Source organism: Carettochelys insculpta, chromosome 10 (assembly GCF_033958435.1).
Source record: "Carettochelys insculpta isolate YL-2023 chromosome 10, ASM3395843v1, whole genome shotgun sequence".
In the NCBI taxonomy this organism is placed as follows: Eukaryota; Metazoa; Chordata; order Testudines; family Carettochelyidae; genus Carettochelys; species Carettochelys insculpta.
In genome coordinates, this window is record NC_134146.1 from 31,890,800 (window position 1) to 31,909,717 (window position 18,918).

General features: G+C 48.7%; 1 protein-coding gene across 3 annotated transcripts in view; it reads left to right on the forward strand.

Moving 5' to 3' along the window:
* Nucleotides 1-18,918, forward strand: part of SMC4 (structural maintenance of chromosomes 4) — a 147,074-nt gene that overhangs the window by 104,430 nt on the left and 23,726 nt on the right. For all 3 annotated transcript variants that reach the window (XM_075003705.1, XM_075003709.1, XM_075003708.1), the window contains one exon: nt 9,528-9,701. In XM_075003705.1, coding sequence (XP_074859806.1) covers nt 9,528-9,701 — 174 coding nt within the window. The remainder of the gene's footprint in view (nt 1-9,527; nt 9,702-18,918) is intronic.

Below are 18,918 nucleotides of genomic sequence, written 5' to 3' on the forward strand. Positions count from 1 at the left end.
ATAGTTTAAGCCCATTGCTTCTTGTACTATCCTCAGAAGCTAGGAAGAACAATTTTTCTTCCTTCTCCTTATAACACTCTTTTAGGTACTTGTAAAGTACTATCATGTCCCCTCTCAATCTTCTCTTTTCTAAACCAAACAAGCCCAGCTCTTTCAATCTTTTCTCATAGCTCATATTCTTCTTCAAGTGGTTCCTGTGGCTCCTCCACATCTGCTGCTGGTCTCATCCTTGTGCTGCAGTACGGAGAAATTTCTAGAACTGTAGTCAGCTGCTGCCTCTTGTTGTTCGCCATTTTGGTCACGTGTGTGGTCCAGCTCCCAGTTTCTTTTCAACTGCCCCAGGCTGCAGATGGAATGTTCTTCTTCGAGTGGTCCCCGTGGGTGCTCCACAATAGGTGTCGGGCTCGCCCGGCGCCGCAGATCAGAAATCTTCCAGCAGTTTCTCCTGGATCGCACATGCGCCGGCGTGCACCACCCCCCCTGCACGCCTCCGGCCGTATGCGTGATCCGGTCCCCGCCAGTTCCTTCTCAACCACCATCGGCTGCAGACGGAATCCGCTCAGGCTAAGGCCAGAGTCAGATTAAATAGTGTTTTTTTTTTCCTACGTGTAATTTGTTGTTTTTGGTGGTTAAAAAAAAAAAAGAGAGAAAGCAAAGACAAAGAGAATATCAGCAAAAAAAAAAGAAAAGAAAAAGAGAAAAAAAAGAAAAAAGAGAGGAGAAGAGAAGAGCGGACGTGAAGGCCATTTAGGCCGCCCGCTGCCCCGCAGGCCGGTGATCACTATTTGGGGTGGAAAGGCACGGATTAAGTGCTAAGTACCCTATTAACAGTAAAGGACTCACCGCAATGGCCTCTTCAGGTTTTAAAAAGCGTGAGTCATGCCGTGAAGCTATGCCGGCCTCCCTGGGGCATAGCGAATGCATCCGATGCCTGGGGGAATCACAGGCTACCCAGAAGTGTTCTCACTGTGCTAAGCTCACAGCCAGGGCCAGGAAGGACAGAGCGATGAGGCGTAAAATGCTCTTGTTGATAAGGCTCTCCAGCCGGACTTGCCGGAGAAGCCTCACCCAGAAGGGCCCTCTGGGTTGCATAAGAGGAGGGCAGCTTTTTCTGACCCCCTCAGTGCAGAAACGGAGGAAACTCTCCCTGGCTCGATCCTTGCCGGCGTTTGCAGTGAGCAGGACGAGCGGAGCACACAGCCCCCAGCCGCATACTCAGACAAGCGGCAGCGCATGTGGCAGAGGCTGAGCCTCCAGTTATACAACAGCCGGCACGCGTGGCGCCTAGAGCATCAGCCAGGCAAGTGCTGGACCCGGCGGCACTGCCACAGGCAGCACTGGCCCCCGCGGCACCAACGGTGCAGGGGCGCCAGGCACGGAGCCTGCAGGCACTGGAGGAGGATACCTGCATGGCACCGCAGCTGATGGTGCCGAGCGCAGCGCTGACAGCGGGGCCGAGATCCCCAGCACAGAAGGGGGCAGTGCCGGCCCCGCAGGGGAGGGGCAAGGAAAAATCAAAGGCCCGGCACCTCAGTCCATCTCCGGACAGGGCTGCGCTGCTGTTAGCACCAAGCCCTCCTCCTGTGATACACTCGCCGCACCGAAGGCCTGTGTCTCCACCGGCCCATCGGGGAACCTCCTTCTCTGTTCCTCCAACCAATGTCACCATGGCTTGGGCCACCTTCACCATTTCTGGGACTGGATCCCCTGGAGTACTGTCACAAGCCAGTTTCACCTCTGTGTCGTCGCGGAGGTCTCGCTCTCCCAGACATCGGGGGTACACAACCCGTGAGTGGTCTAGGTCTCCATCCCCAGACCCTTGCCCATGCTGCCATGGTCGTCCTTATCATGCTGGACACCGACACCACAGGCCTACACCCAGGGGCAGGTCCCCTCTGGCCGCTCAATACCCCCGTGGGCACTCCCGATCGGGGACAGAAACACAGTTGTCTCAAGGGGAGTTAATTTTAGAACCCCGAGACTTTCCTTCACAATCCTTCAGCGAGCAAGTGTATCATCGACCGCAGGAGCCCGAGGGTTTGAGGGAGGTTTAGCCTAGTGGTTCCTCCTCATCCTCCCCAGATGAGGCCATGGCCCCCGGGGATGTCTCTCCCCCGGAGGACCTTAAACAGTTTCAGGAGCTGTTTAAAAGGGTTGCTTTCACGCAAGACATTCAAACGGCAGAGGTGCAGGAGAAACATCACAAACTCCTGGAAAATTTGAGACCCCTGGCTTCATCCAAAATTGCTATTCTGCTGGACGAAGCCATTCTGGAGTCAGCCACAACTATATGGCAGACTTCGGCCTCTGTTCTGCCTACGAACAAGAGAGCGGATAAGAAGTACTTCGTCCCGGCAAAGGGCATAGAGTTCCTCTTCGGTCACCCACAACCAAATTCTTTGGTGGTCGAGTCGTCCCAGCAGAGGTCAAAGACTTCTCAGTACAAATCAGGGGGATCGGACAAAGATGCTAAGAAGCTATAGCTGTTCGGCAGGAAGGTATATTCCTCTCCTACCCTGCTACTGAGTGTGGCAAATTATGGGCACACCTAGCAAACCATAATTTTGATAATTACTCCAGGCTTACTCCCCTCATGGATTCACTTCTGGAAGACAAAAAGCCGGTGTTAAAGGCGATTATTCAAGAGGGCTACGCAGCATCGCGGACGGGAGTCCAGATTACCCTGGACGTGGCGGACACGGCGGCACATTCAACGGCTACAGCAGTGGTCATGCGTAGAGAATCCTGGCCCCAGATGTCGGGTATCCCGAGGGACCTACAGGCAAAGATCGTGGACCTTCCCTTTGATACACAAAAGCTGTTTGCAGACTCAACCGACTCGGTCCCTCAGTCCAGTAAGGACTCGAGAGCTACACTTAGAACCTTGGCCATTTATACTCCCCCATACAGGAGAGAAAAAATTTATCCTCAGCAAAGACGCTACGCTTACAACCACAGCGTGCTCAAAATCAACGGGGCTACGGCCAAGGGCACTATCAACAGCAGCAACAGTACAGAACTCCTAAGTGACGTTCTCAACAAAGCCGTACGCCCTCATGTCAGGCCCAAAGGCAGCAAGTTTGACGGGTATGTCGGGGGCTGCACTATCAATACCCTCGCTCAATGCCGCTCTCATCTCATGTTCCATCATCGCCTCAGACCGTTCCACTCCCAATGGCAAAAGATCACCACAGAGAAATGGGTGCTGGAGATCATAGCCACGGGTTACGCGATCCCCTTCCAGTCGCTTCCACCGATGAAGCCTCCCACCAGGCCTCACCTCAGGGACGCTGCCACAAGGCGAGGCTCAAGCAGAAGGTGAATCACCTTATGTTCATAGGGGCGGTGGAAAGAGTGCCGGAATAATTCCAGGGGAAGGTTTTTATTCACGCTACTTCCTACCAGAGAAGAAAACAGGAGACTGGAGGCCCATCTTAGATCTTCGGGGCCTCAACCGTTACTTGCGCAAGCAACGTTTTCGGATGATCACAGTTGCCTTGATACTCACGGCACTGGACGATGGAGACTGGGTTGCAGCACTCGACTTACAAGGTGCTTACTTTCATATAACAATCCACCCAGCACACAGACGCTTCTGCCACTTCACAGTCGGCCAGGAGTGCTTCCAGTACAGGGTTCTTCCGTTCGGCCTCTCCTCGGCCCCCAGAGTCTTTACCAAAACCCTGGCAGTGGTGTCAGCCTACCTGCACAGACAGAGGGTGTTTATTTTTCCCATATCTGGGCGACTGCCTGCTAAAAGGGGCCTCGAAGGCAGAGGTCTCATGCATGATACGCGTCACAGCGGACACGTTTTCTTCGCTGGGCCTAGTCATCAACCTCGCAAAGTCAAAGTCCGAACCCACACAACATATAGAGTTCATAGGGGCACGCATAAACTCTATCACAGCAAGGGTGTACCTACCTGATGCCCGCTTCCGCGCCATCAGTTCGCTGGTGCAAGTCATCACATACAGCCCCACGGTGCCGGTCTTAACGTGCTTACAGCTGCTGGGCCACATGGCGGCAGCAACGTTTGTGTTACAGAATGCCAGGTTGCACATGTGAAGCCTGCAGTATTGGCTGGCGAGCGTTTACAAGCCGGCATCTCACGCTATCCACAGCGTGGTGTCGCCCACAACAGAGGTGCGCAGATCCCTGGCGTGGTGGGAAAACCCTGAGAATCTGCTAGTGGGGGTGCCTCTTCACCAACCACAAATTTCTATTTTTCTTACTACCGACGCCTCCCACATAGGACGGGGAGCGCACATCGGCGACAAGGTAACGCAAGGGCTATGGTCCCCTGCGGAACAGACACTGCACATATCCATACTGGAGCTAAGAGCAGTGTTCAACGCCTGCAAACATTTTCGAGATTACCTACATGGCAAAGTAGTCGGGATTCAATACCGACAATACCTCCACTATGTTTTACATCAATCGACAAGGAGGAGCACGATCCCATGCCGTATGTGCAGAAGCAGTCCAATTGTAGAATTGGTGCATTGCCAACAACATAACGTTGAAAGCCTTGTACTTGCCGGGCGCTCACACCGTGAAAGCAGATCAGCTGAGCGGGCGCTTCGCAACCACGCCCTAATGGCAGATCCGCTCCGATCTGCTATGGCGCATTTTTCGTACATGGGGGTTTCCCCAGATCGATCTGTTTGCCACAAGGTCTTGCACAAAGCCAGAAGGGAGAGAGCTCGCATGATACTCATAGTCCTGCTTGGGATCGGCAGCAATGGCTTCCCTTGCTTTTGCGCATGTTGGACCGCCCACCGCTCCCTCTACCGGTGGTGCCGGACTTACTCACGCAGGCTCAGGGGTCCATAGTGCACCCGCACCCTCAGGGTCTGCACCTACAAGCATGGCTAATCCATGGCTCAGCTCCTTAAAGAGCACGTGTATGGAGGGAGTACAACAAGTCCTGGAATGTAGCCGAAGGACCTCCACCAGGAGGCCTTACAAGTAGAAATGGACTCAATTCACAGCCTGGTGTTCCGTCAAGCAGTTAGCTCCCCTTGACGTTCCTACACCTGTAATACTAGAATACTTATTGGACCTCAAGAGAGGCGGGCTTTCTCTATCCTCGCTAAAGGTCCACCTCACCACTATATCAGCCTTTTGGTGTACAGAGGAAGGGCCCACGGTATTCGCCCATCCTATCGTTACCAGGTTCTTGAAGGGGCTGGTAAACCTGTACCCCCCTCGGAAACCGCTTCCACCATCGTGGAATTTGGACTTGGTGCTCCGCACACTATTGGGTCCACCTTTTGAACCATTAGCTACAGTTCCCATACGTCTCCTTATGATAAAAACAACCTTCCTCCTTGCAACTACGTCAGTTCGCGGCAGTGATGGCAACGCTGCACTGCACAGTATTCTCAAAGGAGGCGGTAACCTTAAGGCTGCACCCAGCCTTTGTTCCAAAAGTCTCTTCGGAGTCCAATCTTAACGAGCCAATAGTTTTACCCGAAGCCTCACAGCTCCGGCAAGGAGGCACGCCTGCATCTCCCGGACGTGAGGAGGGTGTTGGCCTTCTACATAGACAGAACTAAGTCCTTCCGGAAGACGGACAGGCTCCTAGTCTCTCTTGCTCCCAGGTCAAAAGGAGAAGGTCTCTCTTCACAGAGAATCTCTAAGCACATTGTGTCCTGTATAAAAATGTGTTATGAGCTTCAAAATGCTCCTTTGCTGGCCCTGCCCAGGGCTCAGTCCACCAGGGCGGTGGCGGCATCAACAGCCTTCTTCAAGGGCATTGCGTTAAAAGACATCTGTAGAGGGGCGACCTGGTCATCGTACGACACCTTTGCCGAGCATTATGCCCTGCCTTGGGTATTCGAAGAGGATAACCGTCTGTCGACAGCAGTCCTCTCGGGGGCAAGCTGCACATAAACCGATTACCCACCTCTTTACTTGGGTTACTGCTGGGTAGTCACTTATTGTGGAGCACCCACGGGGACCACCCGAAGAAGAAAGAAGTTACTCACCTGTAGTAACGATGGTTCTTCGAGATGTGTCCCCGTGGGTGCTCCACCACCCGCCCATCCTCCCCACTTCGGATCTCTGTCTAGTGTTTTTCAGGAGCATCTGAGGCGGTTGGTCAAGGAACTGGTGGGGACCAGATCGCGTACGCAGCCGGGGGCGCGCGGGGGGGCGGCACGTGTCAGCACATGCGCGATCCAGGAGAAACTGCTGGAAGATTTCCGATCTGCGGCGCCAGGCGAGCCCGACACCTATTGTGGAGCACCCACTGGGACACATCTCGAAGAACCATCGTTACTACAGGTGAGTAACTTCTCTTTCTCCTTCTCTCTCCTCATGGAGGTCCTTCAGAGTGAGACTGTTCTTTAGAGCTTGTATATAGTTATCCTTCTCGCTACCCATTTCTAGTGTTCCCTATTTATATCTGGGGGTAAAAATGTTAACAGTTAAAAAATTTAAAGTTAATAGTAGCAACTTATTCAATGTTTTTCTTATCTGCTAAGTTTGTTTGTTTTTAAAAAAAAAAACAAAACAAAAACAACAACAACAAAAGCCTTGTTACTGCCATTGAAATTGTCAATATGCCTGGATCTCCTGGCTTCAAAAAACATGAGACTTGCCATGAGATGATGCTGGCATCTTGTATTCAATGTCTGGGTGAAGCACATGTGCTCCAAAAATCTGTGCACCACTCTAAATTCATGGCAAGAGTCCGCCATGATCAGGAGATGAGGCTCCACATGTTATTTTGGTACTAAAAGTGTAGCAGAAGAATAAATTTTCCTGCGAAAAAGGTGTCGCCTCTTTGCATCCTTGTCCGGTAAAGGTTTCTTAAAATGCAGTGTCTTTTGATCTGTGGTGAGCAGCCTCAGTCATGAGAGAGTTGTGTTGGCAATGGCTTTACTCCTCCACCACACTTTTACTACGTACAGCCAACTACTCCTCCCATTTATCTGATCATGACTTCGATAATTATTCCTAATTGGCACCCATAATGAATTACTTGGCGGAATCAAAAAGGCTGATTTTGAAGTCCATAGTTCAGGAGGGATATGTGCTAAATATATGCTACAGCAGCTGTACAGATTGCTGTTGATGTTGGTGATACAGCTGCACATGCCACCGCTACAGCTTTAGTTATGATATAGGCCTTCTTTGTAGGTGGCAGGAGCGCCAAAGGTACTACAAATTAAAGTCGAGGACCTCCCCTTTGATAGGTTCAGATTATTCGCCGAAAAGACTGATTCAGTCCTACATTCTGCTAAGCATTCATGCACAACACTCCACACTTGAAGAATGTACACTCCTTCTTACTGATGGCAGTGTTTAACTTCGTCCTACATATATTGTGATCAAACTTAGGTTGCTGTTCTTGGAAGGAGTGCATGTACTATGAATAATTGAATCTAGGGTGCTCCAAAAATTCCATTAAAAGAATCCTTTTCTTACCTTGAGCCACTAACACCTAATGTAAACTTCATTTGAAATCAAAAAAGCAGTCAAGTAGCACTATAAAGTTTTTTTTGTTTTGATAGTATATAGACTAGCACAGCTTTCTCTCTGTTACTATTGGTTTGAAATGTACTTATGGAAATATGGTGGTAAGTCTTTTGCCCCAGTATTCATTCACTAAAGCCTGAATCCTTATCTAGAAAAGCAGCCTAAATTCTATTACAATAGAAAAAGACCAGTATAAGTGAAAAACAAAAAAGCAGTCCAGTAGCACTTTAAAGACTAACAAAATAATTTATTGGGTGATGAGCTTTCATGGGACAGACCCACTTCTTCAAGTGAAGTCACATCCTGCATTAAGATCTGTTAATGCAGAAATTCTGAGCCCTCTTCTCTGGATCTGTCTCTCTCCAAGCAAACTAAATTTTAGCCCTGGCTTAACACCTCCAGGCAGATGACCGTCTGTTAAGAAACTCACCAGGGCCAAAAGCATGCTCTTTATCTTTCCCTACTGTTACTAGGTGAAAACTATTGTGGTCTAGAAACTGCAGAGGATTCACCATTTTGTGTTTGCTCTATAAGTTGGAAATAGCAGGGTGGGACATTAGCTTTTCCTCATTATATTTTTCTGGCATATTTCATATCTATTAATGGCACCAGTCAGTTGGTGATTAACACCAACTCCTCCTCACTCCAACCTCAGCAAGAAAAGGGAAGATGTGTTTGGACCAAATTCCCTCTGGAGTTTCTCCAGCAACCCATTCCCCTGAAAATTTGGTACATCTCGCACCCATGCACCCTGCTTCCCCTTCTTTCCACTCTCCCCTCCACAGCCCAGGAGAGAGTCTTGGGTCTTTACCAGGTATTGGAAGCTGGAGGCTGCTGTGCTTTAAGTGAAAGCCCAGGTGGGAGTCAGGACAGTCCAAACAAACTCCCCACCCCCATCTCACTAATGCCAGCTCTCACCCACCCTCTGTTTTTCCCACATACCCCATAAATTCTGCTGCCCAGCCCAGGGCAGGGAGAGAGAACTGGTTTCCTCACAACAGGCGGCTACAGCCACACCCAGCTGCTGTAATCTCAGTAGTTTCTCTTCTCTCCCTGCTACCACAGCCCAACTGGAAGATGGGACACCCCAAACTCCACCCCCCACCACCCTATCACTCCTTTGCTCTCTGCGTCCCAACCTCAATAGAGAGTTGCTGGGGGAGAAGTGCCCCTCCCCTGGGCAGGGCTCATTAACAGCTGAGCAGTCACACTACCGCACAGTTTACAGGGAACTGTGCTTTACAGCATCAAATAACATTCAAGGTACACTAAACAGCATAGGGAAGATCTGATCCAACTGCCTCATTTTAGCTACAGGAACCTGAGGCTGCTGCCTAGTCCCAGATAGGGTCCTGCAGCAGGGGGAGGCACCTTGAGATAGCTCTTGTCCCCCAAGCCCCCAGCAACTGTGCAGGAGAGGTGCAAGTCTGTCCTCCTCCTGCTCAGTCAGAGCTAAGAGCCCCCTCTGAAGCATTCTCAGCAGCACAGGGGAGATACAATCCAACTCCACAAATCTCCAGCGGCAGGAACCTCCAATTGCTGCCCAGTTCCAGAGAGTGTCCTGCAGCAGTGGAAAACACCCAGAAGTGGGTCTGATCTAGTCCCTTCATCTCTACCACCTTCCTTGCAAAGTGTGCAGTGTAGGTACAAGTCCTGTCCCTCAGCTGAATATTATTCACAGATCATGAGAGAACATGTGCCAGGAAGCACGGGTGGTTGATGTTCCTGGGGGTCAGGAAGCTTCTAGGGGAACTGGCTGTATTTCAAAGCATACTCAGCAGAACTGATATAATCCAACTCTGCAAATTCAAACACACATTTGAAGTCATAGTTTCACAGAATGGTAGTATTCAGAAACTCGGTTAAAACAAATGCTAGCAAAAATGTTTCTTCAATGAATGTACATTCAGATTTTGACTAGTACCTACTTAAAACTCTTGGGACTATAACAGAAACTTTTTAATATTCTAGGACTGCAAATGCAAGCCTTTCCCAAACAGCTAAGTGAATTTTACCTTCACATGTTTTGGTTTTCCATTTAGGAATCATTACCAGAAGTTCAGGAGGAGCATCGCAATTTACTTCAAAAGATTAAAGCAATTCAGGAAGACGAACATGCTCTTCAGAAAGAAGCTCTTAATATTAGACTTAAAATTGAACAAATAGACAGTCACATTGGTGAGCATCAATTGAAGATTAAATATTGGCAAAAAGAGGTAAGATACATCGTATTTAACATTTTGTTTTGTTTCGTATTTTAAGCTGTAAAACATGACAGATTAATCTCTCCAGTCAGGGTGTGTACACATTGTGTGCATGAGCATTGGACACTTTCCCGAGCAGCTCCTGTCTCATTGGTTTTGGAGCTCCCTGGAGCTGGCCCCACTATAGCAGCCCTTATATACCACTGCAGCACTGACCCCATCAGTTCCTTCTTACCACCTGTGATGGCTTTGGAACATCTCTTCATCTTGGGTCAGTCCCTAGCCTTTAGTACTTTCATTACTTTTTATTCTTTCAATCCTTAATTAGTTCAGTAATTAAGGAATCACCCACACCTCTTGTCTTCCCTGAGCATGTTGGCATGCCGTAGGGTTTAAATCCTGCACTGTTGGCAAAAGACCTTTGCCAGAGAGGGACACATACCGTTCATGCTTAAGGTGTCTGGAAGAATACTGCACACAGAAATGCAAGGGGGATTTAAGCCCTCTACTAGGAAGGAGCATGAGCACTGGCTGCAACAGCTCTTAGTGGAAGCCACTCTTAGACCAGCACCTTCTTACAGACCAGCTCTAGCACAAGTTCCATCTGTAATACACTGCCATCAGTGCACAAAATGGTGCCAAAGAAGGGTGCAGCTACTAAAAACTGGGAGCTGAGAAATTGTGCTGCCCTTTCCACAGCAATATCTCTCAGCTCCAGTTGGCCAGTTTCCTATCACCAGCAAAATTTCTCAGCTGCTGTTCCCCAGAAACCAGCCATGGGAGCTGAGAAATTGTTCTGGATTGCCCCCACCCTCAACAAAATCTCTTAGCTCCCATTGTCCAGTTTACAGCCAATAGGAGTTGAGGTACTTTCCAGGACCAGACGGTATTCACCCAAGGGTTCTGAAAGAACTCAAATGTGAAATTGCGGAGTTATTAACAGTGGTTTGTAACCTATCCTTTAAATCCACTTTGGTACCAAATGACTGGAAGACGGCCAATATAACACCAATATTTTAAAAAGGCTCTAGAGGAGACCCTGGCAATTATAGACCGATAAGTTTAACATCAGTACCAGGCAAATTAGTAGAAACACTAGTAAAGAATAAAATTGCAAGGCACGTAGAAGAGCACGAATTGTTGGGCAAAAGTCAGCATGGTTTCTGCAGAGGGAAGTCGTGTCTAACTAATCTATTAGAATTCTTTGAAGGGGTTAATAAACATGCGGACAAGGGGCACCCAGTGGACATAGTATACCTAGATTTCCAGAAAGCCTTTGACACGGTCCCACACCAAAGGCTTTTATGTAAATTAAGTGGTCATGGGATAGGAGGAAAGATCCTTTCATGGATCGGGAATTGGTTAAAAGACAGAAAACAAAGGGTGGGAATAAATGGTAAATATTCACAATGGAAGAGGGTAACTAGTGGTGTTCCCCAGGGGTCAGTCCTGGGACCGATCCTGTTCAACTTGTTCATCAATGATCTAGAAAATGAGGTAAGCAGTGAGGTGGCAAAGTTTGCAGATGACACCAAGTTGTTCAGGACAGTCAAAAGCAAAAGGGATTGTGAAGAACTACAAAAAGATCTCAGCAAACTGAGTGATTGGGCAGCAAAATGGCAAATGAAATTTAATGTGGGTAAGTGTAAGGTAATGCATGTTGGAAAAAATAACCCAAATTACACGTACTACATGATGGGGTCAAATTTAGCTACGACAGATCAGGAAAGGGATCTTGGAGTTATAGTGGATAGTTCTCTGAAGACATCCACGCAGTGTGCAGCGGCAGTTAGTAAGGCAAATAGGATGTTAGGAATTATTAAAAAAGGGATAGATAATAAGACAAAAGATATACTTCCCCTATATAAAACTATGGTACGCCCACATCTTGAGTACTGCCTGCAGATGTGGTCTCCTCACCTCAAAAAAGATATATTGGCATTAGAAAAGGTTCAGAAAAGGGCGACTAAGATGATTAGGGGCTTGGAACGGGTCCCATATGGGGAGAGGCTAGAGAGACTGGGACTTTTCAGTTTGGAAAAGAGGCGATTGAGGGGCGATATGATAGAGGTATATAAAATCATGAATGGTGTGGAGAAAGTGAATATAGAAAAATTATTTACCTTTTCCCATAATACAAGAACTAGGGGACACCAAATGAAATTGATGGGTAGTAGGTTCAAAACTAATAAAAGGAAATTTTTCTTCACACAGCGCACAGTCAACCTGTGGAACTCCTTGCCCGAGGAGGCTGTGAAGGCCAGGACTCTATTACGGTTTAAAAAAGAGCTTGATACATTTTTGCAGGTTAGGTCCATAAATGGCTATTAGCCAGGGATAAAGTATGGTGCCCTAGCCTTCAGAACAAGGGCAGGAGATGGATGGCAGGAGATAAATCACTTGATCATTGTCTTCTGTTCTCCTTCTCTGGGGCACCTGGCATTGGCCACCGTCGGCAGATGGGATGCTGGGCTGGATGGACCTTTGGTCTGACCCAGTATGGCCATTCTTATGTTCAGTGAGCAATGGGGGACAACACCTGAAACTCTCCCCACTCTGCATCAGTTGGCTGGATTAAAAGGCTTAGCAGGCCCATCACCGATCTAGGGGCAAGTCTGTTATGATGGGGCACCCCCTTCAACTGACTGGCACTGCACTAGATCAGTCTCCTTGTCTCTGAGATGCTCACCTTCTCCAGTACTAAGAGAGCATAGCCTCTCCCCAGTAGTGTAGAAAAGGAACAGAGTGTTAGCACTGGGAACAGATGTCCAGCACCGCAGCACTAAATGTACGGCACCAGTCCTCATCAGTGTCATCCCATCACCACTTTTCAGTGCCGTGGTCATCCTGGCACAGACCACTGCTACTGGACTCCTCAGTGCTGGTTTGGTCACCAACTTCAGTGTCTGAATCATATTCAGTTTCCATGTATTCCAGAAGAAGCCATACAAGAAGGCACAAGTGGCTCTCATCAGTGCCCTGGCAGCCACAGTAGCCCTCTTCAACATAATGACCTTTCTGGACACCTTGGGCCTATTACCAAGCCCAAGGTGATTCCAGGGTATCTAGGTTGGTGGCCTCTATTCATCATCATTCCTGATCACGAAGGGACTGAGATGCCTCCAGAACCCCATCAGCAATGATCTTCAGACTCTCACAGGAGAACATAGACGTGAAAATGCTTCCAGAGCCAGCACCCCCACACTCCTAGGGTTCTTTCCCAGCCAGGGATGTGGGAGAGGCACAAGATCAAGGTCAATCTCTGTCTGACCACATTCAGCCATGGTCATCTTCATCTCCAGATAAAGTGGTGGCAGGCACCTCTTCTACAGGACCCCCAGTAATTGAGCATAGAACATACCAGGAGCCCCTGAGTCAGGTAGCCCATAACTTGAATTTGCAGGTAGAAGTTCAAGAATCAAAAGACTCCACCGTGGGCACCTTAGCACCAGAGTGTCACTTGAGGGTTACTCTGCCTATCATAAAAACCATCAAAGGAAATTATATTTCATGCTGGCAAATTCGAGCATCAATTCCCACCTACCCCCGCCCCCTCCAAGGCAAAAGGGGTGGAAAGGAGATACTTCATCTCTTCTAAGGGTCACTAATTTGTTTTTTCTCACCATCATCCCACCTCATTCATTGTGTCCACAATGAATGAGAAGGAAACACTGGGACAACAAGCACAGGCCAAGTGATAAGCTCTCTGAAGGAGAAAAATATATGTGGCAGGTGGACAGGAGTTACAGATAGCCAAACAGGTTATCATCAGTTGCTATGCTTATAAGTCCTGGAATGCCATAACAAAATTCAAGGAACTTCTTCTTCCTGTGGAATCTAGGCAATTCTCAGCCCTAACTGAGGAAGGTGAAATCGTAGATAGAACCTCCCTACAGGACTCACTAAACTTAACCAACTCCGCATCTAGAATCCTGCCCTTAGAGACAGTCATGGCTTCAGGACTACCATCAGAGGTACAGCAGACCCTTTGGGACATTCTCTTCAAACGGAGGAGCCTTTTTCCAAAGCAATCTTATTCTATGCTGCATGTACTGAAGGACTCTAGAGCTACTGTGAAACTATGTTCCAACGCTGCAGAGGAAAACTAGTCAGACCTCAGCCATCCCAACTAAGATATAATCAGAGGCCAGTGCAAGAGCAGTTCTGCCAACATAACAAAAGTAATGGGCGATGGCCCTCTCATCACTCCTCAGGCCAAGGCAGTAGCACCCCTAAGTACCACTTCCATCCCAGGAGCCACATCGTGCCTATTTGAACAGGCTCTCCACTTTTATTGTGCATGGTCCCATATCACATTGGACCAATGAGTTTTGCACACAGTCAAGTGGGATTAATGCCCTTCAGCTCTCTTCTTTCCCTTCCTCTGAACCTCGTTCCCTGTCCCTTTTTCAGGGACCCCTCTTACAAGCAATTCTTTATTCAGGAGGTACAATCACTTCTCAGGCTAGGGCAGTCCAGGAGGTGTCTCCTGACTGTGATACGTCATGATTCCAAAGGCAAAGGGAGATCTGAGGCCTATATTAGACTTTAGAGGCCTCAATCAGCTCATGGGGAAATAAATTCTGCAGCGTATCCCTAGCCACTAATACCTCCATTGGATCTGGGATACTGGTACACCACCCTCAACATTAGGGATCTTTATTTCTCTATCACAGTTCTTCCAGAGCACAGATGTTACCTCAGGTTTTGTGGTGAGCAGCAGCCACTTTGTTTGCAGTTCTCCCATTTTGCCTGTTCACTACTCTGCAAGTGTTCACCAAGTGCATATCATTGGTGGCAGCCTTCTTACATAAGAAAGGAATTCAGGTTTTGACATATCTGGATGATTGGCTGCTGAAAGGCCACTCCAGGAAGCAGCTACCATCTCTTATTCTTCTGTCTATGTTGTGCTTTTGTTCACCAGGTCTGCTTCTCAATGAGGAAAACTCTATACTGACTCCCATTAAAAAAAAAAAAAAGAATTCATTACAGCAATCTCAACTCAAATCAGGCAAAAGCCTCTCTACCTAACTCCAGGTTTCAAGCCATGGCCAACATTATCTGATCACTCATCCAGCATCCAACTGTGACAGCAAGAGTATGCCTACAACCTCCTAAGTCATATGGCATCTTGCTCATTATCAGGCATGCCGGGCTGCACTTCAGGCCTCTTCAGGCTTGGCTACCCTCAGTGTACTGCCCAATGTGGGACAACATGAATATGGTGATGACAGTTCCCCATATCGTGCTTGCTGCTCTCGACTGGTGGCTAGATTCTCACAGTGTTTTCGAGGCAGTCCCATTCATTCCACCATCCACTACATTGACACTTGTAAAGGATGCATTGGATATTGGGTGGAAGGCCCACTTAGGGAAGCTAAAGAAACAGAGCATATGGACTCCAACAGACCTCAGTGTATATATCCATGCTAAGGACCTCAGGACAGTCAGACTAGCCTGTCAACCTTTCTAGCACCACCTGCAGAGTCAAAGTGTAGCAGTGTTGGCAAACAATACCACTACAGTGTTTTATAGAAACGGGCAAGGTGGGGGCAAGAGCTCTTCCTCTCTGCCAGGATGCCCTACTTGAAAATTTCTGCATAGAGCATTCCATTCATCACAAGGCGCAATACCTGCCAGGTCTGCAGAACAGCCTAGTGGAGGCCCTCGGCAGCACTGTACGCAGGTGGTCCATCAGAACAGATAAAACAAAGCAGCAGAAATATAGCACTTTAAAGATTAACAAAATGATTTATTCGGTGATGAGCTTTTGTGGGACAGACCTACTTCTTCAGATCAGAACAGAAGTTATTTAATCAATTTTCCATAGGTGGGGGAGTTTCCCTGTCTAGACTTACCTTCCACTGGGGCCAAACAGAAAGATGACGCATTCTGTTCCGCCACAGATACATTTGCGGTTTTCAAATGGGGACAGCTCAAGCATGCCTTTCCCACAATACTGCTGATTTTGGTTCCCCTCCCTGCTAAAATTGTCAAAGGAGGCTCCTATAGTGCCCCCACGCTTCATCTCACAGGACAAGGGTCATCTCAGACACCCAGACTTTCAGTCCTGTCATCTCATATGTTGGAGACTTACAATTCCAATATTGTTGTTTGAATGATTGCGCATGTCCATTCCGATAGAGGTGCACATGTGTTAGCCGACGGCCAAGGATGTTTGGTGAGGTGCCAGCTATGCCCGTTTTATACCATCCGTGACTTTAACCGCTAGGACGCACTGTCCCTTCGCGGCGGGCAGCCCGGGCTAGGCTGACGGATGCCCCAAGGTCCTAACCACCCGTGACTTTAACTGCTAGAGCTCAGAGCCCCTTCGCAGTGGGCAGTCAACACTGACTGACAGGAGCCCCAATGGCAGCATTAAGAGCCTTTCCACACTCGTGACTTTAACTGCTAGAGCTCAGAGCCCCTTCGCAGTGGGCAGTCAGGATTGACTGACAGGCGCCCCAAGAGTTTGCCCCGTGGAGGCGGCACAACTCAACGCTAGGCTCTTAGTACTCTCACCTAATGGCCAGGCTTTATTGCCAAAACGGCTGAGGTTCTTTAATTGTGTTGGCTGCTTTACAGTAACCCAGAGAAAACAAGTCAGGCTTATGCAGAAACGGTTATCAAAAATTTATTAAACTAGATTCTAATCATATGGTTACAAAATTGCTAGTGCCTACTTATTTAAATGTATAGATGTTACACACACAAACAAGTTACAAAAACTGAAGCCACTATCCCAAAGAAAGAAAACAAAGTATAGAGCTCTATTTCAAAATATTGTGTACACTAAAGATAGGAGATCAGGTGTGGGTGCTTCTTACCCTCCTTGCATCTCTCGATTCCAGCGGTGCCAAGCCAGGATCGGTCACTCAATTCCGCGGAAAGACGAATAAGGGACAAGGCTTAGAGACCCCTTTAGCTGCAGAAGCCTTGGGAGGCTGTCACTTATCTGACCAGTAGATAGATAGTGAAAAGCACTCAAAAATCATGGTGCTGTAGGTCCCATACTTATACCTCTGTACTCCTTTATTCTCTTTCTCCTTTCTTATGCCAAATTTGGGCTGGTCTGTCTAGGCGACGCCAGCTCTCGCAAGAGTAGTTTACACTTGCAAGGGAGAGAAACAATAAGTTTCGACTACTGGACATTCTTTTATTAGGGTAAATATTTTCCCACCTAGGATGTGGGTGTGTGTGCATCACGTTATTTAGTAGGGGCTAAGAGCCATGTCTGTCACAGCTTCTCTGTCTGCTGTGAGCCTATTCCCAGAGGCACCTTGTAGCAGCACACCTGTGCTTTCTCACAGCTTCAAAGGCTGTGCTGGAATTTATGTTAAGTGCCCTGTTGTTTTGGCTCCCTTGTGTTCCCAGCAATGCTGGTCTGAGAGGGGGCTGGCTGTCTGGCTACAACATGCCATAGGCACAATCGTCTGAGACTTTAGCAGTGCTTGTTGGCCAGCTCTGGAGTCTCCTGGAGTGACACTGGTTCATATGTACAATAGCCAGCCCCTCCCCCTGCTCAGTTCCATCTGTCCTCAGTCAGAGGAGCACTTAGCTCTTACCTTTGCAAGCTCACTCCCTAGCTTTATTGTACTTAGTCTTACTTTCAAAACAAAAAGCAGTCAAGTAGCACTTTAAAGACTAGCAAAATAATTTCTTCTTTGAGTGGTCCCCGTGGGTGCTCCACAGTAGGTGTCGGGCTCGCCCCGGCGCTGCAGCTCGGAGAATCTTCAGCAGTCTCCGTCGGGTCGCACATGCGCCTATGCGCGTCGGCTCTTTGCGCGCTTACGGTCACGTGTGCGATCCGGTCCCCGCCAGTTCCTTCTCAACCGCCAACGGCTGCAGACGGAATCCTCTCCAGCTCCAATGCCCGAGACAGATAAATCCTTATTTTTTTCTAGTGTTAGTAGTTTTAACAGTTATAGTTAGCAGTTCTATAGTTATTATAGTTAGTCTCTCTGTTAAAGTTGTTTAAAACCTAAAGACTATCTTAGAACAGCAGTGGCCGCCTCTGGGCGGGCCCGCCGCGTTTGTTGTCAGCCTTCAAAGGCCAATGGTTGTTTAACATCAACTAATAGACTGTTAAGTGCGCTATTAGCACATAAAGGACTCAGAGTTAAGTTTTAACAATGCCATCCCCCGGCTTTAAGAAGTGTGAATCTTGCCGGGAGGCCATGCCTGCTTCGGATGGCCATAGCAAATGCATACGGTGCCTCGGGGAGACAGACGTTCCTCAGAAGTGCTCCCATTGTTCTAAGTTGACTAATAGAGCTAGAAAAGACAGAGAAATGAGGCTGAAGATGCTGTTAGTTGACAAAGCATTTCAGCCTGCCGCATCGGAGACAGTACATGTGGAGGGCTCTTCAGGAGCGCACAAGAGGAAGGCTGCCTCTTTGACCTCCTCTGCGCAGAAGAAAAGAAGAGCCTCATCTACTCGATCCCTGCCCCTGACTGTTGGGAGTGGGACGAGTGTAACAAAGGGCCCACGCACGATGGCTTCCTCTACTGGTAAAGCCGCGGCGCATGCAACCACTCAAGGCCCTGCAGCGACTGGGGAGTCAGCACTGAGAGCCGTGCGGGCACTAATCAGTTCGGCACTGGCTACTGCGGCACCGATCGGGACTTCCCCAGAGGCACCGGAGATGGCGGCACCGAGGACGACGGCACCGACAACAGTGGCACCGGGAGCAGTGGAAATCAGCATGACACCTGCTCCCGTACCAAGTTCACCAGTAGGGCCACCCAAGAGGGTAAAAGCTAAAACGAAGACCAGGCACCACAGCCCCTCTCCTGAGGGAATTGCACTGCTTCTATCACCACGATCACCACCAGAGATTCGACGGGCAGCAACACCTTCAGCCTGCCACAGATGTCCTTCTCCTTTTCTTCGGAGCCCAACACAGGGATCTGCATGCTTTTCTCCAGCATCTAGCAGAGATCCCTACGAGTCTTCTCATAGAGGCTCTCCTCACACGTCGGTATCATCTCGGAGGTCTCGTCATTCCAGGCACCACCCTTACATCCTTGGGTCATGGTCCAGGTCTCCATCGCCGGGCCCCCGTCCCTGTTGCTACGACCGTCATCATTATGCAGGGCGTCATCATAGGAGTTCGACGTCTCACTATGGATCCCCGTCGACCACTCCTCAACGCCAAGGTGTTCTGCTTCCACCTGGGGGAACACCACGGCTGCCCCAATCAGAGGCTGGGTCTAAGGACACTGAACC